Source organism: Protopterus annectens, chromosome 12.part0, assembly GCF_019279795.1.
Source record: "Protopterus annectens isolate FY-2018-M chromosome 12.part0, PAN1.0, whole genome shotgun sequence".
In the NCBI taxonomy this organism is placed as follows: domain Eukaryota; kingdom Metazoa; phylum Chordata; order Ceratodontiformes; family Protopteridae; genus Protopterus; species Protopterus annectens.
In genome coordinates this window covers 394,402,026-394,428,510 of record NC_056746.1, presented here as the reverse complement: position 1 = coordinate 394,428,510, position 26,485 = coordinate 394,402,026, and the positions used below count along the sequence as shown (strand labels likewise).

Genomic DNA, 26,485 nt, shown 5'->3' with positions numbered 1-26,485 from the left:
CTGACAGTCTAAGGGCTTGTCCCCTGCAAAAAAAAATATTCTTTATGTGTTTTGCAACCTCAGGAATTTTGCTGGTTTGAAAAGCAACCTCCCAAGGAGTTAGATGTTTTGCTTTATATTAGCCTTGTATTGATTAAACACACAGTTAATCAAACCAAATCCCTTTGCTTCAAATCACTTCTATGCAAATTGTTGCCTGCATAATAGACAAACATCAAATATGATTTTATGCATTTATGAATATGTAGAGTCATCTGCGGGTAGGATTCTTTCACTCACCACTTATACTTTTTGTTGTCAGGATTTATCTGACATTCCTTGTCTTAAGAGAGTATTGCATTGTGAGTATACACTTCAGCTCAAACATTACTCACTTCCTGTACCACACATTCAGTAGAAAATGCTTTGGTGATTTAAGTACCAGTTTACATGTGCATTGCCTTGTTTACACTCCTACTAGTTACAGTTTACATGTGCATTACCTTGTTTACACTCCTACTAGTTACAGTTTACATGTGCATTACCTTGTTTATACTCCTACTAGTTACAGTTTACACGTACATTACCTTGTTTACACTTCTACTAGTTACAGTTTACATGTGCATTACCTTGTTTACACTCCTACTAGTTAGTCTTTGCATCATTCTTCCATCAGTAGATACAGTATTACCTCAAACATTTTATTCCATTCAGCATGATATTCTATCTATCCTCATGCTCACTAGTATATCTCAAGCATGTACTGTACCCCTCAGTCATGAAGAGATAACAACAGTTCACAAAAAATCTGACTCCTGTAATATAAATGTATTAAAAGCAACAACACAGTATTGTCTCAAATACTGCTTATACACTATGATGTTGATGTCTTTTTGCAAAAGAGTTTAATGTGACAAGTTAACCAACTTGCCACTTTTCGTGGTAACGCTCACAGGAAAGGAACACTGAGAAGAGCAATTCTGAGTAAATATTCAGGTCCCAAAATTTTAAATCCATTCCAAAATGATGCCTTAAGCTATACCATGGAATCTCATGCATTCTTGACTGTATGCTGAAAGAGTGGGCAACATGCTGAATTTGTCATACCCACAATAAAGTAAACTTTTTGTGAAATTAATTTTTGCCACTCCTTCAAGCCTCAACTCTAACTCAGCCACTGATTACCTAGAATTGCTGTTTTGTCCCACTGCCTTGGTCTCTTGTCTACAGAGGAACACTGATTATGTGTCTTAATATTATAAATATATTAGACAATGTGATGACAAAAAAACAAATTCGGATCTACATCAGGTTGTTGGATTATAACCTCTACTTCTACAGCATGGTACATCAAGTAACTGTCTTGACATCAAGTAGTCCCTTCCTTGACAGACTACAGCCTAACACAGGCTAACAGAGTTTTTTTTTTTTTTTCTAATTTTTCACCAAAAAGATGTTACAGAGCCAAACACGTTTCTAAATAATATTTATTAGTTTCAGATATAGGTGTATCCATGAAAAATACTGATTCTAGGCATGATGATTTTGCACAATATATAATATAAAAAGTAAATACAAAATATTTAGTATTCACATGTGCTGAGTTCACACAAATTAAAGTCCCACTTTAACACTCAAAGAAATTTAACTAACTGATGTACAAGCTAATCAAATTGAAACACAATTAGTACCCCATATCTTATCACTTTTACTCACCTTTTACATGATAGCATCCAGAGCATTCACTCTTGGCATCTGGATCTTCCCTCATTATCCTATCACCCATCCTTCCCTGCAGCTCTTCATTCTTTTATTTGAGGGTTTTTTCCTATTTTATTCACTCTACTATTTCCACCCTATCCTGTATTCTGCCCCTTTTCCTTAATTTTTATCCACTTCTTATTTTGATATGGATTACATGCCAATTTCATGACCTCTTTTCTCTCCTGTATACCGTTTATACTTTTCCCCTTTCATCCCTTCACTATGTCTCTGTTAATTATTTCTGCCATAAGTGGAGATTGTTCCTATTCATTTCTCCCTATTCCCTCTCCCTCTGTCTCTACATTTGTCTATCTCTTTCTTATACATATCTGCCCAAATTCCTTGTACTTTCTTCCAACTACTCTGCACCTCCTCCCATTCCTACTACACATGCAAATTATTTGCTTATGGCTCCCCATATCTCCAATGCTCCTTGCTATCCAGTTGTGCTTTTCCCTGAGATGGTAGGTATTCTCTATCATCTGTGGGGAATCTTAAAGTGCCAATCATGAACTTTCCCTACCCTTTAATGTATCCACTCAGTAAAACACCTCCCTAACTTTTCCCTCTCAAAATGTTTTCCTTTATTCATGTCTAAGCTTCTCCATCTCACCCTTATCTTCTAGCTCACAAAAATCTTGGTCTATCTTTCCATTCTAAGCCCCATACACTTTCCTCCACTTCTCCTTCATGTCACCAGTTCACACTCCTAGTCCTGATCCCTTTCACTCTTCTCCCTATCACTTTTCTCCTGCGCAACCCCTTCACTCTGTAGCAACCATTCCCCATTCTTCAATCAGTACTGCTTTTTGAGCTTGTCAAAGCTCTTCAGATCCCAACTCTTCTTGTTTTCCATAAATCCTGCACATATCTCAACTCCTTTCTTTCATACTTTCCTAGTGACCTAACAAACACATTTCTCTCCTTCTCTTCCTCCAACAATGTTACATCACTTCCCCATATATCTCCTACAGACTTATATTGTCTTTATTTCCCCATCCCTCAATGTTAAACCCTCCCAAGTCTTCTCTTCATGTGGTCATTTTCCCATTTTTAACCCTCAACTACCCTGAAGCCTCTGTGCCAAATTAACTGCAGTTACTTATCTCCAAAAATCAGGCACCCCCTGCCACCTTCTACACTACTCAATGTTAATCTTCATTTCCCAGGCCTGCATGGTCACCCCCAATAAATCTATCACAGACTTTCTGAATCAGCTCCACCTGTATACTCCATGGGACTAATGATACTTAACTCATTAAATATAACACAAGTGATAGCAATAACATTCTGACCACCACTGTTCTAACCTAATGTGTCTCCACCTTTCCTGTCTGCTTATCAAACTTTCCAGTCTCCCTCTTAATTACTCCTAGTTTTTCCTGTATATATTTTCAACCCTGCAATAAGCCATTACTCTCAGATACTTGTCCTTGACTGCTGAAAATGGTAATCCTAATGACACTGTTTCATATTTCTTTATTCTGATTGTGATGATGTGAGGTATTGCCAGCTATGCCAGGAGAAGAAGGGGAATGGATGTTTAATACATGCCAGTATAGATAGCAGGTATTTTGTAAAGAATTATATGTCATTTGTATATCAAACTGATTTTTACAGATGCTTGTGTTAAAAATGTATGTGTCCTGCTGGACAGAAAAAGAAATATACATGCATTATTCTAACTGTTTAAATGTATATGTTTTAACAGAGAATACTAGAAGAGAAGAGGTTAATCTCAATCCAACTAACTTTGAAAATAGTTGGAAATTAAATTACCTGGCTTAGGCCATAAATATTGTATCTTACAGTTCTCAATGCAGCCAGAGACAAGAAATTGGTACTAGGAAGCTTTCTGCATTGTCACTGGGGTGAACTAATTGCTACTCTGGAAGGGTAGATGTCTGAAATTGTTTTATAATTTCCAGAAGTTGCAACAGATCTTAGCAAGGCTCTTAGTGTGTGTATTATTGGCACATATGTGCTAAATACTGACAGCTTCGAGCCAAGGGGGTAGCATGAGAAACAGAAGTCAGATGACCAGATATATATAATGTCATTCTGTAATCCATAACTAAAAATACTGTTTTAATACTAGGTGAGACCAAAGCCTCAGAGCACTCTGTTTTTTTTTGGAAACTGACAAGGAAGGACCCCTCACCTACTTCATCTTTCTTTGCTCTAATAAGTGAACCAGGGAATAGTAATTTTTTAGATCAGTTAGGAAAATAAAGGGAGATTAGATAAATACTGTTTTTTCTGTATCTGTATGAATCTATTCATCTGTATTATTTTAATATTTCCTGTGATTGAAACTCTGGTATTTATTGTAAATAGATATGTAGTACTTTCATGTTCTTTTATTATTTATTATTAAATATATTGAAACTTTTAATGTGGCTGATCTTTTACAAAATATTTTAACATGAGAGTACTTATATTTATTCAATAACACTGTGGCCCATCCTGAAAACCTTACTGCACTGGTCAAAATACTACCATTTGTATTAATATTAATTTCACTCAGTATAATTGGGCACCATTTTAAGAGCCTTAGAGTAGCTGGCGTTGGAGTGTCTGGTGGCAGTAACTTCCTTATAGTCTGGGCAGAAGAGGATATAGCTGGTAAATCTGTGACAGCCTTTTCCAGGTGTGAGTGTGTGTGTGTGTGATGTTTGTGTATGTGTGTGTGTGTGTGTGTGTGTGTGTGTGTGTGTGTGTGTGTGTGTGTGTGTGTGTGTGTGTGTGTGTGTGGATGTGTGTATGTGCGTGTGTCAGCTACTTGGAGCAATAGCACAAAACACTGGTTTCACAGAGAGGGTGCTGGACTACTTGGCTTGGACACTTGGCTGAGGACTCAACTCTACAGCTGTGCTAGTGGGGAGTCTTACTGGGGATCTGGGGAGAAAGAGAGAGAGAGAGAGAGAGAGAGAGAGAGAGAGAGAGAGTGAGACAGAGAGAGAGAGAGAGAGAGACAGAAACCCAGACCTTAGACTGAGTGTGTTCTCTGTGTGCTTTTAAGGGAACTTGTGCTTGATGCAGAGAGCTGCATCTGGAAATACTATGTGTATCTATTTTTGCTCCAAGTGAACGTCACTCTCCAGTGTCAGTGGTTCAGACTCCATGATTAGTAGCCCAGAGTGGGGACTTCACATATTGGTGATCAGTGGTGTAGATATTAATTGAACTTCTGTAGCATATAGGCAGTTGTCATTAAAGATGTGTCCTCTCAGCAACCACAAGGTAAACATTCAGAGTTTCATTTTAGAACAGTTTTATTTATTTATTTTTTGTTAGTTTAGTTTAATCAAGGAAAGCAGGCAAATATTTCCTCAAGGTATTATGGCAAGCTGACAAAAGTACAGTTGTGTACCTACCATAAATGTAGATGTTCGAGTGTATTCACTGTTGCAGTCATTACAATTGGGTTATCCTGCTGGCAGGCTACTCGCAGTCGGCCCAAGTTCCAAAGTCTAGATCCAGCGTCGGTTGCTGTCGCCTCCTCCCTGACGTCAGTGCGCCAGGGGTATAAAAGATGCAGCCGACGCCATTTTCTTCAGTTTTTCTTGCCCCAGCTGTCAGGTGCCCCTAAAATGGTAGGCTAAATTATGCCAATAAGCATGCATACACAAAAAACAACTTTTCCTTCATCTACAAGCAAATACACCACATAGGTTGTATAGAATAGAGAAGTACAGATAAGTCCCAGCAAGGAAAAGAGGGATGGTGGGAGGGTAACCTGGACTGCAACAGTGAATACACTCGAACATCTACATTTATGGTAGGTACACAACTGTACTATGTTCATTGTGTTTCACTGTTGCAGTCGTTACAATTGGGTTGAATCCCAAAGCTAAGATTGGGAGGCTGGAGCTAAATAGGATTAGGAGAGGCTATCAGGTCCTGCAGAACTGCAGTGGCAAAGCCTGCCCTGGATTTAGAGTAGAGAGGTAAGTGATAGTGCTTTGTAAAAGTATGAACTGAACTCCAAGTTGCAGCCTCTAAGATGTCTTTGGTTGGTACTCCTCTGTGGAAGGCTGCTGAGGTGTCTGCTGCTCTGGTTGAATGTGGCCTAATGCCCTTAGGCACTAGTTTGCCATGCTGTGAATTGCAGAAACAAATGCACTGGTCTATCCACTTTGAAATAGTCTGTTTGGAGATAGGCTTTCCTTGTGATCCTGCAGCATATGCCACTAGAAGTTATTCAGTCTTTCTGAAAGCTTTGGTTCTGTCCAAGTAGAAGCGTAGCTGCCTGTGAATGTCCAAAGAATGCAGGAGTCTCTCACCCTTATTCTGTGGGTTTGGGTAAAAGGTAGGCAAATTAATTGTTTAGTTAAGGGCCACACTGGACACTACCTTAGGCATAAATGTAGGGTTTGTCCTTAAAGAGAACCTGTCGGGATGGAAAATGATAAAAGGTTCCACAGCCATGAGTGCCTGTAACTCTGAGACTCGTCTAGCGGAGGTTATTCCTAGGAGCATAGCTGTTTTCCAGGATAAGAATTTTATGTCAGCAGCAGAGGCTGGCTCAAACAGAGGCAGTGTGAGTTTTTCCAAGACATAGTTGAGGTCCCATGCAGATATTGGCACTCTCCTTGGAGGTCTTATGTTTTTGGCCCCTCTGAGGTACTGCCTTAGTAATGGATGAGAAAAAAATAGGTGGTTCTGTATTGTAATGAGCTGAAATGGCAGAGGCATGAATTTTAATTGATGAAAAGGAAAGGCCTTTATCCAGCATCTCAGTTAAGTATTGCAAAATCTGAGGAATATTTGGAACAGTCGTGTCAATACCTTGTGCCTGGTTCCAAGCACAGAATCACTTCCATTTCTCTGCATAAGATTTTCTGGTGCTAGGCCTCCTGGCCTCCAAAATAACATCCATCACTGCTTTAGAGAGAGGTGTGTCTTGAATGGCTACATTATCCATCATGCTGCCAGGTTTAAGATCCTAAGTTGGCTGTGCAGTATCTGACTGTCTTGTTGGGTTAGTAAGTGAGGAATTTGAGGTAATGTCCAAGCTGGGCACTGAGACAAGCTCTTTAGGACTGGGTACCAGTGCTGGCGGGGTCACTCTGGGGCAATCAGTATCATTTTTGGCTTTTCTTGTCTGACCTTGAGGAGTACCTTGGGGAGGAGAGGCAGAGGCGGAAAGGCATATACTGTTAGGTTTTTCCAGCTGAAAGATAGAGCATCCACTTTCTATGCTTGCTTGTGATAAGTCCTTGTGCAGAATCTCTGTAGTTGGCAGTTGTGAGGAGAGGCAAAAAGGTCTATGTCCGGGCATCCCCAGTTCCTTGTTATCATACTGAAGACTTGTTGATCCAATTTCCACTTGTGGGGATCAATTAGGTTTCTGCTTAGTTCATCTGCCAGAGTATTTATCCTTCCTGGCAGGCATTTTGCTTGCAGATGTACTTGGTAAGTCAGTGCTGTGTCCCACAAGTTCATGGCTAGTCTGCAGAGGGGGTAGGAATGCGTGCCCCCCTGCTTGTTTATGTACCGCATGACTGTAGTATTGTCCATCTTTATCAGAAGTTTTCCTGGATGAAGTAGATCCTTGAAGGCTGTCAGGGCATTCTGAACAGCTAGCATCTCTTTTTGACTGATATGTAGATGCATTTGACTTGCGGACCATGTACCCTGAATACATCTTCCTGCCATATGGGCCCCCCAGGCATAATCTGATGTATTTGTTGTCAATGTCTGCCTGGCTGTGGGTAAGGTGAATGGCTGTCCCATGTTGAGGTGACAGGCTTTTGCTCACCATCGAAACTCCTGTTGCAGGCAGGGAATGAGGGTGATTATTGTTTCCAGGCTGTGGCAATGTTGAGTCCAAACACGTTTTAGATACCATTGAAGTTTCCTCCTATGCAGTCTTGCATATGGAATTAGCAGTATGCAGGATGTCATGAAGCCCAAAGCCTGCAGAACTTTTCTTGCAGATAACTGGGTCTTTGTTGCCAACATTCTGAAATAAGTAGCCAGTTGTCTGTGTTTGTCTGGCATGAGATAAGCCATCTGGGCAGTTGTATTTAAGCTTGCACCCAGGAATATTATCTCTTGAGAGGGTATGAGTTTTGATTTATTTTCGTTTACTGTGTACCCTAGACCTGTTAGTAATCTTTTTACAAATTCCAGATGCTGTAGTAGAATGTCCTTGTTCTCTGCTTGAATAAGGCAGTCGTCCAAGTAAGGATATATTTGTATTCCTCTTTGTCTGCAAAATTCAATTACTGGTGCCAGGCATTTTGTGAAGACCCTGGGCGCAGTAGATAAGCCAAAGGGCAGTGTAGAGAATTGGTAGTGCATTGCGCCAGCTATAAATCTGAGGTATCTTCTGCATGATTGCCTGATATGAACATGCAGGTATGCCTCTTTTAGGTCTAAAGTCACAAGCCAAGCCTTCTTGCCCAGCATGGGCAGAAGCTGTTGCAGAGTTAACATTTTGAATTTTGGAATATCCAGGAATGTGTTTAGAGTAGACAGGTCCAGTATTGGTCTCCAGGCTTTGTCCTTTCTGGGTACCAAGAATAGCCTTGAGTAAAATCCTTGTCCCTGCTCTTGCTGTGGTACTTGCTGAATGGCTCTCATGTCCATGGGGGATGAAACTTGTTTTTGTGCCTCTGCCCATTGATTGCGTGGCAGGTCTGGCATACCATTTGGCCTTGGCAGGGTGTGAAAGTGGAACCTGTACACCTGAGATACGATATTTAAGACCCATTTGTCCTGGGTGATCATATGCCAATTTTGTGAAAAAAGTGCTAGTTTCCCCCCCAAAGGAGCTGCCAGAAGATAAGTGCTTGGTGCTGGCAGGGGAAAGTCATTGAGACTGTTTTCTGTATGGCTGTGATTTTTCCTCTCTGCTTTTGGAGGTAGAAGCACCTCATTGTTTAGACCTGTATGAGCTTTGGGGTTGTGATCTGCCTCTGGGGTATCTGTATCTGCCTCTTTGTGGCCTGTCTGACACTGGAAAGGACCAATTCTTTGTAGGCCAGTTCCTGCTAAATCTGGGAGGCTGTACCTGTAAAAAATCCTTCACTGTTTGCATAGCTTTAGCTTTGTCCTCCATTTTCTTTAACACTTCTTCTGCTTTAACACCAAACAAAGTATCATGTTGTAATGGAGCATCTAAGAGTTTTGCTTTAACATGATTGGGCAGATTCTGTTCTTTTAACCAAGCATGCTTCCTAATGACAGAACCTGTAACTGCGGCCCTGTAGAAGGCCTCTAGAGAATCAAAACCACATTGCAAAGTATGCTTTCCCACTTGTTCAGCTGCATGCAATTAATCCTGCATTTCTTTGTTTTCTGCACATTCTGAATTTGTCAACATTTTCTGTTTAAGCTGTGACATTAGAAATTGCTGATATTTAAGCATATGAAACTGACAATTTAAAGCTCTTACAGCCAAGGTAGCAGAAGTATAAATCTTTTCCCCCCATCTGTCCAGGGCCCTTGAATCCCTATCAGAGGGGATAGGGTTTTTTGCAGTGGAAGTCTTGACCCCCTTGGGACCCTGAGAAATAGTTTCTGGGTCAGCAGCAGGGTTTTTGTAAATAAATTTATGTGAATCAGGAACCCTGTAGTATCTGTCTGGCTTAACAGGAGCTGGTGGTAAAGAGTTAGGAGACAGACCAGACTCTGAAAATACATCATCTACAATGTCTAAAACAGGAGGAATAGCAAGGGGTCTGTGCTGAGGTAATAAAAGGAAGTCTCTGAGTCTTTTCTTGGATTCAGAGTAATCTTGGCTCTCCCAGTGGAAATGTTCCCTCATAGTATGCAGGGTCTCCCCAAAAGAATAATCCTCAGGAGGAGAAGCTGAAGGGATAGATTCTTCAGCATCAGAATCCTCATAGGGAGGAAGGGAATATTCCTGTTCAGAAGAAGAATCAGAGGAAATGGAAACATGATCTGACGATTCATATTCTATCTCTTGCCTAGGCCTCTTATCAGGAGGGGGATGGGAACCCCTGATCAAAGTAATTAGGTCTTCAGCCATTTTAAGCATCTGTTTTTTAGGCATGGAGGCCTGTCCAGGAGAATGCTGTACTTGTTTCTTTGTCTTTAGAACTGCTTTAGTCTTTGCCATTGAAGCTGAAGATGGTTTTACATATAACTGTGTTGGCTTGAAAACACCCTCAGAAGTTGATGCCTGCTCAGCGGCTCCGGACCCATCTGAGGGAATAATTTCCGAGTGTCCAATACCTTGAGTTTCCAGCAGACTAGTCAGCTCCACATGGGAGTCGGAAGCGACCTGTGGCTCTGAGGTAGCGGGTGTCAGGGGCTGTGAAAATGCCTCACTGAGAACCGGCAACAGGCCTAACAGAAGCCTCGTCGTCGGTTTTGAGCCTTGGATGCTTTTCTTTTTCTTTGCGCTTTTTATAAACTCCAGTCATCAGCTGTTCTGATGGCATTATATAATTGAATCTTCTGCCAAAGTAATGAAATGCAAAATCGTACCAACGCTTAATAGTGCGTTGGTTAAATCTAGCACAAAACCGACAACTAGCAACGTCGTGGTCAGGGCCTAGGTAAGGAATACAGTAAGAATGAAAATCCTTATGAGGTATTTGCTTCCCACAAGAAATACAATTATTAACTTTTTCTGACATCAGTCTGGAGCAAGAAAAAAGTTTCCCCAATGGGGTACTTAGCTTTAATGAAGACTTCGGATCTGAAATTCGAATTTGAAAATCTTAGGAGTCGGCCGACCGGCACTTGCGAACTGCTTTTGCTTTGGGCACCGCGCAGCAAGAAAGACTGGGGAAAATGGCGTCAGATGCATCTGTTATACCCCTGGCTCACTGACGTCAGGGAGGAGGCGACAGCAACCGATGCCGGACCTAGACTTTGGAACTCGGGCCGACTGCGGGTAGCCTGCCAGCAGGATAACCCAATTGTAATGACTGCAACAGTGAAACATGATGAACATCAGACAAAGAGAGAGAGACAGAGAGTGAGACAGAGAGAGAGAGAGAGAGAGAGAGACAGAAACCCAGACCCTGGACTGAGTGTGTTTCCTGTGTGGTTTAAGGGAAATTGTGTTTGATGCAGAGAGCTGCAGCTGGAAATACTGTGTGCATCTATTTTTGTTCCAAGTGAACGTCCCTCTCCAGTGTCAGTGGTGAGGATTCAGGATCCTTTTTTACTGGCCCAGAATGGGATATCACATTGATCTCCATCAATTTATAGGATTATACTCTGACCTTGATTCCTTAACAATTTCATTAAAGATACCTAACACTTGTTTAAGCATCCATTTTGAATCTTTCAGTGAAAGCATGCAATCACCTACAAATATATGAATATTGTTCCTACCACCTCTTAACCCCCAATGTCCTTATTAACTACCTTAATATCTGTACCAATATTTCCATGGCTATCAAGAAACAAAGTTGGGGAAAGATAACACCCTTAACTTGTCCTTCTGCCTAAATTAACTGGCTCCACTTAACTCCTGTTAATACTAATCCTTATTCTTGGCTGACGTTATAATCCCTTAACATCTTGTTAAACATGTTCCCCTGTTCCCACCACTGGCTCTGAAGTCTTACATAAACACTCTGTTCTCACAATATTGAATGCCTTTTGCACACCCATTAATATAAGGTATGAAAGTCTTAATGTCTAGCATTATTGACTGAAAGTATTAATGTCTGGCATTACTGACTGAAGGTATTCCTTAGCAATTCACATAAGAAGGTAATGTACATCACTAAGCAGCAAGAAATGGACATTTCTGTGTGTTTGTATGTGTGTGTGTGTGTGTGGGGGGGGGGATGCAATGTCTTCCGTTCTGTTTTTTTTTCATTCATTTGCTCAAAAGGCGACATCTGAAAAATGTGTTTTCTGAAGAAAGTGGATACTAACTGCTTGCTTTGCATGTATGTGTGTGTGCATGTGTGCATGTGTGTGTGTGTGTGTGTGTGTGTGTGTGTGTGTGTGTGTGGTATGTGTGTATTTCTATTTATGTTTATGCATGTGAGTCTGTATTTCTGAGAGTGTGTGTGTGTGTGTGTGTGTGTGTGTGTGTGTGTGTGTGTGTGTGTGTGTGTGTGTGTGTGTGTGTGTGTGTCTGTTTTATGTGTGTGAGGCTGTCTGATTGCGCTTCTGAATGTGCTTATGTGTGCCTGTGTGAGCATGTATGCATACATTGAATATTTACATAACTTAGATTTTGGATGTAAAATACTTACTCCAACATAAATTATGTATAGTACTGCAAGTTTGAAACATTAGGTGGTGGAACTATTTTACATCAAAATATTAAAAAATTATACAGTTATAAAAAAATACACAAAACAATTTAACAGACATACCATTCTCTAAGCACAATTATGGCCCTCCAGGGTGTGGGTTATTGTGAAAGTGATGCCCCTGACGTGTTATTTCCACAACAACACATTGCCTGTTATACATTATTGGTTGCAGCCATCCAACCACAACCCCTTTTTACCATTTTGCACATGGGGTCACAGGGTGTAATTTCAGCAGTGACAACCCTCTAGTGCCAGTGTTCACACCACTGGACATGGCTTGCATAACAAATATGGATTTAAAAACATTTAATATCACAATATATTGTTTGTATATGTACGATCTGTATAATTAGACTGAGTGTATATGGTTTCTTAAACTTGCACTGGAGTTTTCTCCCTGGGCCTTCACTGAAAATGGGCGAACACCCAGAAGGCTAATTCTCTCAACAAAATACAAGTAAATAAATACATACATTTCAGTAAAATGGTTTCATAACCTCTGTAAAAATGGTAAAAAGTGATAACTGGATTTGCCAGTTACCTATTTTCCAGAAATAACAGGAAAACTGAACACTGATATAATAATCAGGAACTAACAAACTTTAAAATCACTGCCTCTAGATACTGATTTTCATACAAGCATCATAATGCAGTGTAACAGTGTTCTAAGGGAGGTTAGGGGAAGAAAGTATTTTGTATCTCCCATAATAAGGAGCAGACATTTGGTTATGCATTTGTTTACTTATTTGAATTTGTTAACTGGGGTAGAGCACTGACCACAAATGACTATGTCAATCATAGCTGTTGGAAAGTACAGCAATAAAATTAATTTATGCAACATAGACTGTGTCAATGTAATGCAATATGTACAACAAGGTTAGAGTAATGCAATAGTAAAGAAAGTATGGTTAAGCAACCAGCGTGAGAAATTATGCTGATTGAAGTTGAAATTAATGTATTCATCATGTAGAAGTTATATACAGTATATACAAGACAGAGTCAAATCTTACTGTGAATGTGATATAGAGTTAGAGGAACATTGACAGAGTAAGAAAGCTATTCAACAGAATACGATGTGCTTAGGTAATGTTACCAGGAGCACAGCAATGGCATTTAGCAAGTTTCAAAAGATGACTTTTTAGATGTGTCCAGAACAGTGGGTGTAAGGATACTTATTTGAGATAAGAGGCAATGGATTCCCAGAGTTTGGGGCTGAAAATGAAGAAGCAGTGATATGTGCAGTGAAGCTCATTTTTGGAGTTTAGTAGGAAGGCAGATGAATGGTCATGATTCCTGAGGAAGCAGGATGGGGGGTGTCATATCAGTTTAGCTGTTAATGGGGAGAATGTTTGGTTATATACAAGTCTGAATAGTTGGGATCCTAACAGGAAGTCACATGCCCATTTTTGTCATAAAACAGGTGTTTCAATGGATAGAGTAGGCACAGCAAGAGGTGAAAAATTGTGTGTAAGGCATTGGGTAGGTGGAAAATGGAGTGAAGCAAAAAGCGTGACTTTTGTTTGTTTTTTGCCTAGTCCAAAGGTGGCAACTCTGATGGTAACTGTGCGTGAAGCACTTTAGTATGATGCAAATTAAGAAAACCATCTAAAGTTCTACAATAGCCATGTATTCTCTGATTACCAGCTTAATTCATTTCAGTGTCATGGAGGATTTTCATTTCTCTCTCAGCAGTCACTTAGCATAATGCCAAGAAACTAATTCTGGACAAAGTGCCAGCGCATTGCAGAATTTATGAGTGCACACACACATACACACACACGCACACATGCGCACACGCGCACACACGCACACACACACACACACATGCACACACACACGTGCACACATACACAGGTGCACACAGACATACGAGCACACACACACACGCACGCACGCATGCACACACACATACACACACACACACACACACACACACACACACACACACACACACACACACACACACACATACACATGTGGACACACACATACACACGAGCACACACACATACACACAAGCTCACACACCCTCATTTACATATGGGTGCAGGCCTGAGAGCATTTTGGAGAATCAGCAAGTTATCACTACAGCATACATTTTGTAATAAAATGAAAACATGTCCTTTGCTATGACTGAGGCAATGGGCTACCCTACAAAATTATGTTACCCCATATTGTACATAATACCCCATTATCAGAACCTAATATGATGGCTATCCCTAATCTTTACAGACAATGAGGTAAAGTATTCAGGACTGGGAGCAGTGAATGATTTGTCACTTGCTACTTTTTTTTTTTTGCCCTAGGAAGCAGCCACAAAAGCTTTTCTGCTCTTCTCTATGTGTTTTACACTCACCTGTATCACCTGTTGGTCACTCAAATGTTGAGAAGGATTTCCAGGGCACAGATAGTTCTTAGTCAAAACTCAAGCTACTTTTGTTTTACAGTGCAACACAGACATAAACAATTCTTAAATTCTTCTACGATATTCAGAATATAGGTTACTGTTATCAACCTGATAAGTCTGTGCAACATGTTGTGGTGAAAGCCTGCTTCTGGCCACAGCAGTGATAATTCGGACACTTGCCAACTCACAACCCTGTCAGGACAGGGGCTGATCAGAAGTTCAGTGTTCACTGCCATGGCTATCATAATATCCAATACTGATGTTATTAGGATTTAGTAAAAAAGTTTAATAACCTCTCTGTAAAATTGGTAAAATGTAATGGCAACTGAGATTGCCACCCACATGATTTTACTACAAGAAATGATATATACGTACCTCGCATGTCCAGTTCTTCCTCCATGCTTTGTATATATCCAGGTGTCTTTTGCTGTATAAAGTACAAAAGTTCTATGGAGTTAGACATCCAGAAGAGGATATGTTGCAGATCTGGTACCAGGTCTGTAATAGTTAGGAGCGACAGAGATGTACTGTCTTGTCTGAGGAACAAGAACATGTATCAGTCATGCTGTGCACTTCAGTTAAAGTGTTTGGCAGGATTAATAAGCAGCATTTAAAGTTTATACACAGCTAAACCAATTATCTGTGAACTTTATTTATTTACGGTTTGTTAACCAGGTAATTTTCCTGGTCTGAGTGCCCTTTTCATCTATGACCTTGGCCACTGGGGCAAGACAATACATTAACAATAGATAATACGACAAGTGAAATATGAATATCACCATGAAAGTTACATAATATTACAAACAGACATTACATCAAAAGGAATATAACTATAAATACAACTAAAGTGAATAGACAAAAGTAATAGCTTTTTTCAGGTGATGCAGAGAAGAAACATACAAGTTAGTCTAATATGTGAGCATACATCTACATTGTACACTAAAGAGGGGCATACTGGTTGCTAAGTGATGTCAGCCACATATCTGCTAAGAAGGCACAATTAACAATTGTACAAACTATAGCATAGAATGCCTAGCCAAGTTTAGAATGCATAGCAAAGTTACATCTCTTGAAAGTAAATAATGACATAAGAATCACGGTAGCCCAACACCCAATTGTTAAGTCACAAACAGTTATAATGTTTACCAGTATGGCAAAGTATATAATTATAGCAAGCACACTGGGACTTATATGATCAAATTCCCACAACGTACTGAAATCACAGAAAAGTAAATTATAGTAATGCATAGCATTAAAGGTGCAAGGTAGCCTATGCCCTTACCTTCAGAAAGGGAAAGGTTCATGCATCCGTATTTAAGAGGGACACTGACCAACATCTCAGTATTTCTTTGTCTATCACCTCTGTAGAACCATACTTTCACACCTTACTCTGTCTCCAGCTAAGCCGACTCTTCATCCTTCATTCCCATGCCCTTCATACCACATTATCTCTCACAATTCTCTCCCCAAGTACTCTCTAACTCTGACCTCTAATATTGCACTTCATACCCGGTTCTTCTTCTCTGTCTTACAACTCTTCCTCACAAATATAGAATCCCAATGAACCTATTTCAGTTATGTGTAAATATCATGCTATTGTAATTATAGTTTTAAATGGTTATGGTTTGTTTTAAAACAAATATTTAAAGATAATGCTGTTTTTGTATTCTCTTGTACTAATTTTCTCTTGTAAGCAGCTTTTCTCTTCAGGACTCTGCTGAAAAGAACTCCTTACCTAGTCTGACTACCCTGGTTAACAAACTAAATAAGTAAACAAATTAAATAAATAAATAATAAAAACACAGTAGGTAATATATTTTATCGATTTCTATCTGTTTTAACGCTAACATAAAGACAAAGGAACCATTGATGAATGTAGATATCATAAATTAAGTAATATCAGCACTTTACAACAATGTGAGCAATGTAATATTTGTTTTCTATTTCAATTTCAGCATTTTGTCCCCATCAGTAATCTTGGTTGGGGACGCTACCTACTTATCAACCTGTCAGAACTGAAGCTGATATGAAACCAGGCCCTTCTTAGGAGCTATCTATAAATAATCTCCAAAGGAAGTCACCTAAAAGATGATGGATTAGAATGCTGAAGAGACTGATACAAGAGAAACAGATTTCATGGTATATGAGGTACCATATCAATCCATACCATACAATAGTTTCAGGTACCAGATGCTTTTCCAGTTTGCTTGACTTTACAAACCAACAAATTTCATATTTCATGGATGCTGAATGTATTTTTGAAGTACCTTTCATATAACAAACATACAGTCTAATATATTTCAAACAACCATTTTTACTGCAAAGATTATGCTTGGGTTCTTTGACTCTAAAATGTAAATATAAGCCCTTAATCATATCAGAGGATGTTGCAACATATTTAATATGGCCACTGACTGTTCATGTAAGTTCTGCTATGCACGGCTGCAACTTCTTTTTGTAAATAATTTACAGCTAGTTGCACAGAGTTTCCATGGTCAACTTCAAATAAATCATTCAATGGTGATAAGACGTGTAATGCTTCTGATAGTTGCACAAGTAGTAGTGGTGGTAGTGTATACAGTTCCAATGGCATCATCATCACTATTAATGAGGTATTCTTGTACTCTGCAGCTGAAAGGGAAAGTTGCTGCCTTTTATTTCTCAGACTGAATGGCTGGGATTCGTAAAGAAAAGCATCAGTCAACATCACTGCCAACCCACCACTGTTTACTTTGTTTGCATGATGGAGGTCTGATGCTCATTAAGAATGACTACATGCAGAAACAGTGCAAGGACTATAACTCGTTAAATATCCCACTTGCACCTGCAGCAGGGACTGCAGGAACAGCACATAGTACTATATTGTGGCTGAAGGGAAATAGCAGCACAAGCAGTGTTCTTTCTTGGTGCAAGTGTCTCAATAAGGCTTTGCATGATTCTGTGTGCACAGCAGTGGCAAGAAGGGAAAGTTATGTGGAAGCCTTAAAGATCCATGCTGCACCTGTGCTGATCATTTTTTCTGATGAAAATGAAGGTTGTAAATGGGAATACAGGAAAGCGATGAAATGGGAGAAGCAAGCAAAGGGTAGAACATTAAGGTGACAAATGAAGGAATGAGAAAGATGGAGGTGGGGAAAGAGGACATTTTTACTTTGATGCCCATGTTATATACAAAAAGAAAGTAAGTTGGGGAAAGTAGTAAGGAACTAAAAGGAACGTAGGAGGGTTAGAGTAGGTAGCATGGGCACAAAAGCAAACAGAATACAAATAAGACTGCCAGGGGAGGTGTTGACTCAATGAGTGGGGAAGAAAACTATGGATAAGGAGACATCCAACAACACAGGAAAGACATTGGTGATAGGGAGGATTGGACAACAAACAGGGGTGGCCATAGACACAAAAGGGAGAACACGCAGATGCCAGCTGTGATACAGTGAGAGCTTATTCATCACCCTAAGCTCCTTCACCATTGGTCCTTGCCTAGGATGGTGCACCTAATGCAGGGCAGGGAAGTGACTCCATAAGTCACCAGAGGAGGTTCTCTAAGTGGCCAATGCAGACGTCCAATTGCCTGCCTATTAGCCCCCTACTATTTCCTCCAGCTGCCATCACATGATTTATGTGTCACCTTCACTTTCACTGTCTACTACAGGTTGTATGCCAACACCTTGTGTAGCAGGGGTGGTGGCAGTGGCTGCTGTAGGTGCTGCCAGAGGTTTGGGGGTGACAGTGGCAAGCAAGAACACTGATGACAATGAATGTCAGTGGTGGTGCCGCACTTGTCATTGGTGGTAGGCTGACAGGAAGTTATGGTGGAAAGGGTGCTAGTCTGGATGCTGTCCTATAAATGTAACATAAATGTCTCAAAGCAAAATAGAATAAATAAATAAATGTCTAACACTGAAAGAATAGTGAGAAAGAGTAGGGGAGAGAAGTATAGATATACTAAAAAAATGTCTTAAAAAATCTGTCTATGTTGCTATAATGCAATGGACAAGAAGCATCCCCCCATAGTAACAATGCTATGATAATATCCAAACCACAGGGGACTTGAGCCCACAGCTGTCAGTACATGCAAACCGAATGGTAATGCATTTACATGTTGAGCTACATCTGTACTCTAAACAAAGGCTGCAGTGAAACACACACTGATGGTATTTTAGAATTAGGAAAATTAAACACCTACTGGAAATTGTATGCAATTCCACGACAAATGAGCAAGAGTTGGGAATAAAACCCACAGTCATCAGCATATATAATGCATAAGTAAAAGGCTCAAGCTATCAGCACAATCTGTCTGAAGGATGCAGTTAAACATGTATTAATGTCATCAGTCCAGGCAAATTAATGAAGCCGATATGCAAAATGTGTAGCAGTGATATGGAGACTGCTGCTTCCACATAGTTTTCCATGAAATGCAGTATCTATAGTACTATAAAGTACAGCAAGCACAAAAGCCAGTGATGTCAGAATAGGGCTACAGGGGGTAGGGTGAACCACTGGCATATGTTGAGCTACATGTATAAGTCCACAGAAGCATGCACCCACAGACAGATATAGCATCCACAGTGCTCCCATTCAGTACTGAATATGCAACCTGTCCGTACTGTATACAGCAAGTATTAACACCTACCCCTCTTATGCAGGGAACTCCCTATATGTGCATTTCCATTCTGCAACAGAACAGGTAAAATAGCAAAAGTCCTGACCTATCAGGGCAACAAGTATTTAATATTCCTGTTGCAGTTGCATTAAACCAATACCTCAGCAAGTATTACCTTACCATCTAAACTCCTTACAGGTAAAAGATAGTTCCTAAAAAAACTGACAGTATACAGCAATGATCTTACTTGTATGGTAAAAAGATTTAAATACATTCCTTGTCACTGCTTGTAGTTATGGTTATTCCTGGCAATTCATACTTTTTCAAGATAAAGCACCACAAGTGGCAACCCTGTGGAAAACCTACAGCTACTTTGACTATAGTTATAACTAGTGACCAGATTATTAACATATACATCTCTACTGCCTGTAACAGGTATACTCAACACAGTGGCTTCCTGAGTCACACCAGCCTTTCTTGTGCAGCTGCAGGGGCTCAAAAGAATGAAACAGAAGTCCATTAAATATTTGCATGCAAACAGTGGCAGTTTGCATGTGGTGGTAAGCCAGGAATTACTTACAGAATGTAGGTGGTGGGTGTAGCCTCACCTCAGCCTCCAAGTGGCCCAGGAAATCAAGATTCTCTCTCTATAAGTCAATGTAATAGAGATAATATTGTTCACTACTACAGGGTATTCCAGTGACATGTGTCAGGATGGATCCCATTTAGATGATTGAAGTCTTAGACCTTCGAATTTCATATGGCCAACACCATATGATCAAAGTTTTAAGGCTTCGAATGTTCTAAATGGGGAACACCACAGAGCGCAGAATGGGAAATTTTCCCGTTTTCTCGCTGTAGTGTGATCTTGGAGTTGTATATTTAAGTAGGATTTTTTTTTATGTATTTCTTTTTTTTAGATATTCGAATTCTTAAAACTTCGATCATATGGTGTCGGCCATATGAAATTCAAAGTTCTAAGACTTCGATCATCTAAATTTGACCCGTCAGGACTTGGTCCAAGCTGTTATAAGCCTCTGCTTTATACTGAAGGCCTTGATAACCCTCATCCAAGAGTTTTGTTCGGTAGTGCTGATGGAAAAGGTGAAGACATTGCTTTCCTCAACATTCCACCTTTGTGCTCTGAATTTACCAGAACTGTGTCCCACGGGTGCCACCTGTCATATGCTGCAGAGAAAAATGGTTGAAAATTTGCAGTTGCACACATTTTTGTATGTGCCATCTGCCATGCAACTAGGGGAAGTAGCAATAACAAAGAACATGGCATCAGTAGCACTCTATCTGCTTCTGGAAAGTGACTCAGTATGTCCACAAAAAAACTCAATCAGGTTGCAAGGCAAAGACAGAAAGATAAAGACGATAAGCAGACACCCTTCATAAGGGATGCCAGCAACAACCTGCTCACCAGTCCACAGGACATCAAAGACAGATGGAAGGAGTATTTCCGGCAGCTTCTGAATGAAGAAGACCTCACAGAAGCTGTACTGACCCAGACACAAGAAGAGGAGGAGCCTGTCTTAGAAGATGTAAAGACAGCAACAAGGGAAATGAAGTCAGGGAAAGCATCGGGCTCAGATGAGGTCACAGCAGATAAGATAAAATGTTGGGTGAGATAGGGGAGAAATGGCTCCTGAGGGTACTCATAACAGTATGGAGGGAAAGGCATATCCTAGATGACTGGAGAATAAGCACAGTAGTGCTAGTGTTCAAGAAAAAAGGAGACATTCACGACTGTGGGCAATCCAAAGGTATCAAACTCCTGCCACATTGCATGACAGTTCTGAAGAGGGTGACTGATAAATGGAAATGCAGACGAGTGGAAAGTAAGATGGGAGCTGAGCAGTGTGGATTCAAATTAGGATGGAACACATCTAACCTGCTGTTTACAGTTAAGACAGATAAATGAGAAAAAACTAGAGATGAGGAAAGAGTGTAGACGTGGAGAAAGCATATAGCAGGGTCCCAAGAAAGTTGATCTGGGCAGTACTGTGATGGATTCAAATCCCACAACCATTTGTAGAATTGGTGCAGGCTATGTACAAGGACCAATGACTCAAGTACGAATAGTGTTGGGTCTCACAGAGGAGTTCTCAATGGGAGTGGATGTGCATCAGCGTTCAGCTCTGAGTCCACTCCTGTTCATACTGGTGCTGCACTACATTAGCAAACAGGTTGGAGGGGACAGATCAACAAAGCCGCTCTATGCAGACGATGAGGCATTACAGAGAATCTGATCAAAAACTTCAGCAAAGACTAGGGGAATGGAATGCAAATCTGAAGGCACATGAGATGAAGCTGGGTACAGACAAGACAGTTGTAATGGCAGTAAATGGGGCAAATGAGAAGATGCTGAGAGTTGAAATAGAAGGGAAAATAATGGAACAGGTTTACAGCTTCAAGTATCTGGCATGGCTGGTTAAGGAGAATGGAAGTCTGAGCAAGGAGGTGAAAGCTAGAATCAGATGGCCTGCAGCAAACTGGCACAGTTAGTGTATGATAGAAGAGTGCCAAAGAAGCTGAGAAGTAAGGTGTACAAAACAGTGCTGTGACCAGTACTACTGACTGTTCAGTACAGAAAACTGGGTAGTAAAGGCAAAGCAGTTGAGGAAGGTAGAGGCGATGGAGACCTGTTTCAGACAGGTGGTAGGATGCACTCTGTGGGACAGATGAAGAAATGAGAACATGCATTAAAGTTGTTAACAGGCAGAAAAAGTACCACAAGTGTTCGGGGAGGATACAGGAAGAACAGCACTGAAATAGAGATCTATACCCACTTGAATAACATTATCATGCTATGGAACAGGCTCCCCATCCAGGTGAAGCAGGGTCTGTTCCTGACCCTATTTAAGTGTAACCTTGAGCAATGGGGGGATTAGAAATTCAGCCCAGGTCTGGCCCCCAGGTCTCTGATAAATAGAGGCAGACAGTAATGCCCAATGTAACAAACTCCTCCTCCACATTATCTCTATAAACTTCATAACTATCATACCCCTTTTAATAAACATCCATGACACACAGGGACAAGGTTAGGTTGCACATCTAGGCTTATAAAGGCCTTGGTGGTCGTTAGCCTAGTATACACCTATGAACCTATGAACATATGAGGGCAGAGGCCAAAGTAGCTCCAATTGCAGAGAAAGTCAAAGAGAACAGATTTCATTGCTTCAGGCACACATGCAGAAAAGCAGAAGACAATCTGCTGAAGAAGTTCTGGGACAGACAGGAAGAAAGCAAGAAGAAATGAGGGCATCCAGCAAAAAGGTGGATGGATTGTATGAGAAAAGACCTGTAACAGTCAGGCATGAGTGTTGAAGAAGTTAGGAGAGTGGCACTGAATCAAGAGAAAGATGGTTACACTTGACACAGCACCCCAACCCCATGAAGAAAATGGGAAAAGGGGTGATGATGATAAGATGATAATGAGAACCTGCCATGCAAGGGGGTGGCACATTCGTGTGACCTGTGGCCAAAAAGCCCAACATAACTAATAGATGACAGTGTCTGAATATAGTAATTTGAGAAGGGAAAAAATGGCAGCCCAGCTTCTAGGTATATGTATCCTGGTAGCGAACTATGTATGCAGTGACTCTTCTCTCACTATGTGTTGTCAAAAATGACAGTTATCCCTCTAGATACATAAGATGAACTGTGTAAGTGCACTGCTGTTTGGATGTACCCAGGTATGTGCACAACACTGTACAGAAGCCACTGCAAAGTGTAGCTAGTGTGCAAAATGTAAAAACTGTGCAATTCAAAAACATGTCCGTGTTGAGCCTCATTTGCATAACAATCACACACAGACACCTGAATTAGCATGACATAAGCATAAGGGAAAGCAATAAGCCTCACCAAGCTATGGATGAAGCCGGAATCGCTATAGAGATTTACATTTACCTCACACTGTAAAACTGCTTAACCTAGAACAAGATAAGTCAACATTTTCTGATTGTTAATTAACCTGCTGTACACTGATAGCTTTTTTTATTAAGTAGCCACATATAAAGCTGTAGCAAAACTGAAATGAGACAAGTACTTGAATTATTAGTAACTGCTGTCCAGAGGATAGCGAGGCTTAAGGGGAGTCACACCAGCTTCCACAGATCACCAGTTAAGCCATTCTGCCTTGGATTGTAACACTTATGTGTTAACCAAATTGACTGATGTAATCTGTATTATTATTCCTGCACACTTGCCAAAGTATTTCTCACAATGCCAGGGCACACTGATGCTGTACTGGGGACATATAAAGCTGTAGCAAAACTGAAATGAGACAAGTACTTGAATTATTAGTAACTGCTGTCCGGAGGATAGCGAGGCTTAAGGGGAGTCACACCAGCTTCCACAGATCACCAGTTAAGCCATTCTGCCTTGGATTGTAACACTTGTGTGTTAACCAAATTGACTGATGTAATCTGTATTATTATTCCTGCACACTTGCCAAAGTGTTTCTCACAATGCCAGGGCACACTGATGCTGTACTGGGGAGTTGCAGTACTACAGCTGTTGTACTGGGGGTACTTGATCCTGACTGTTATGTGATTGACATTTGATGCACAGCCTGGCTACACAAATGAGACTGTCAGACACACAGGCAGCCTAGTACATGAGCTCTGGAGAGAATTTAGAAGGGGATTTTTAGGTCACTCCTGATCATGATGTTCATACCAGTGTTTTCCTTACATACAGTTCAATTCCTCATGACAGGTTAAGAAAAACACCAAAGGGTCTGCTGACAAAGCAACAAGAAAGTCCAGGTTGTATAAACAACAACCACAAACAAATCCAAACTGGAGATAAGGAACCAGACAACAAAGCCAGTGACTTGTGGATAAAAAACTAAGATCTTTAATTTCTCTGACGTCTCGGCACAATTGTCTTCCAGGAGTACAAACCTTCTCTACTCAAATGACACACTTTATATAATCCTAACAATTGCATCATAAAATAATTAAACAAGTAAACAATTGAAAGAATTCCAGTCCAAGAAAGTCCAGGTTCTCAGATACAGAGAATGAATTGCACATTCAGGGCCTCTGTCTCCACAGCTGGTAGCTCTTTAGTTTGAATGCAGCAGACCAGGCCTACCATGACTGTGCCTGGAAAGACATGGTGGTGGATATAAATGCTGTTGATGACCAGGACTCTTCGTATGCAATGGTCCAAAGCAGGGTCAGCAATATTATTAAGCTGCACAACAGCAGGCTGCTCAACTGGCACAGGAAAGTAGGTTGTCAGGTGGAGGGCCATTGCTCAAACCACCTCTAACAGAGGCAGATGGGTTTTTGGTGCCCCTCATGGGCACTGACACCTCAGAGAGGTCCCATAGTATGGTGCTGGGTGCTGATGCAGAGGCCATCTGGCACCAAGAACATCTGCTGAAGATGCCCCAGGTATGTACAGTTATTTCTCTTCTGCACTACATGTAGATCCTCCACAGTTATTCCCCTTTGGCCTAGTTGCTAACACTGTCTGTCTGAGCTATATAAGAACATCAGGGATTGCACTGTATTAATCCCCTGTTCAAGGTATTGTATTTACCTGTGCAGTACTGCCAAGTTGCTTCTCCCAACACCTCATTTAACAGTACACATGTAGTAATTGGCTTTATTCATTTTGTTGTCCTTTGTTCTGTTCACAGATGATTCTTTATCTAGCTCCACCACTGTGTGATGGCAGGCATGAGGGAACACAATCAGTGATGGACACAGGGAATGTGATCATTGCATCCCTTACATATTCCAAGGACACAGTCTCTGGGCCTGCAGACAACCAAGAAACACACATCACACATGCAGAGCAGGTTAATGGGGACACCAGCACTTACGAATGTACAACATCCCATAGCAGATACATATTGGGATCCACTGGACAGGGAAAACATAGAGGGGGAGTATTGGTTCAGGAAGGAAACATGGTTAATACCCTCCTCTGAAGTTGGGGTGTCACTGATTCTAGCCCAGTGTATGAGACAGGCCTTCATGGAGGAACAGGATAGTACCATCGCAGCCACAGCATAGTTGATTAGGCTAACTCGGAGTGGTCAGTATATTCTCCATGAGGATGTGTCCTGCATGTGTGACTGTTTTGATAGACTAAATCACCTTTTGTTAATATTCTGTCCTCTGAAGGTCACCTGCCAAGCAAGAGGGACTGTTAACAATGCCATTCCACCAGTAATTTTATGGATGTTAAACATAGTGGCATGGAAGAGGTAGATCATGTTCACACAGTGCTAGCATGTCCACTGCCACATCAGTTGTGGAGCTGTTTACACTCAGAAGACCCAGGGTCATGGCAGTCATAGCAGAGGCACATCTGGTGACGGATGTCAATCACGGTCACACAGCATGCCAACATCTAGCTGGGGTGTGGTACAACAGTGTTACACCTGATACAGGCAGCACCCATGGGTGGATGAGTACACAGGAAGTTCATCCCCCTACCATGCATGCCTTGGACCTGTCCACAAGCTTGACACATAGTACTTCACCTACTGCTGAGGCTGTGTCCCACAGACACAGTCACAACACCACTGACAACAGTACATCACACACACAGACACTTACTGAAACAAAGGTCATTTGAAGCATTATTCCAGTGATCCCCCACTCCCCTTAATACCTGCCCATACAAACACACCTGCACTCTTTCTCTTAAATTTCCTCCTCACTCACACCCTGTGAAAGATATCCACCACATGCTTTCTTTCCCACATGTGCAGATGAGGATAACTGTCCCCTGCTCTTTGTATACTGTTACCTGAGATATCTATAGCTGATGCACTGCATGTCTAGCCTAGGTATGGGTGAGCACAGTCAGGTATTTGATTAGCATGTATTAGTTTTAATGTAGCTTATATGCTTTACTAAGCTCTCCTAGAAGCTGAAGCTATTTGAGAGGCACTTTCTGTTAGCCTTTTTCACAGCATACTACTCTCACCTTACACTAACACGGTCATCCACTTCAGTTGGATCCTCCAGTGACCCCCTCATCTGGCTTCACCTCTACTGCCTGGTTTCTACTTTTTCATCTTCCTGTAACTGAGCCTCCACAGCTATATCTGCCTCTTCAGTATCATATTATGTAAAATTGCACATATTATAAATATTTTTGCACAAGTGCCAGGATCATACTTCAGGGCTCCATCCGATTAATCCAGACGGTAAAAGTATGCCTTCAACTGCCCAAACAATTGTTGATTTATGTTCATGATATGTGAATGTGAAGAATTATACATCTGTTCTGCTTCACTTTGTGGATGTCTAATAGGAGTCAGCCAGGGTTCCAGAGCATATCCAACATTGTCAATAACGTGGCTCTGGAAGAAATCACCCCATGAAAATGTTGATATAGGCTACAGGAATGCCACATGTGGGAGTTAAGGAAACTGCCTGGGTGGCCTGCATGCACATTGTAGATGATACCCTGTGCATCACAGACCACCTGTGG

General features: G+C 41.0%; 1 protein-coding gene across 2 annotated transcripts in view; it reads right to left on the bottom strand.

Moving 5' to 3' along the window:
- The window catches only part of RADIL (Rap associating with DIL domain), a 1,364,147-nt gene that overhangs the window by 598,114 nt on the left and 739,548 nt on the right, over window positions 1-26,485 (bottom strand). For both annotated transcript variants that reach the window (XM_044089491.1, XM_044089492.1), the window contains exon 6: window positions 14,788-14,948. In XM_044089491.1, the coding sequence (XP_043945426.1) occupies window positions 14,788-14,948 (161 nt within the window). The remainder of the gene's footprint in view (window positions 1-14,787; window positions 14,949-26,485) is intronic.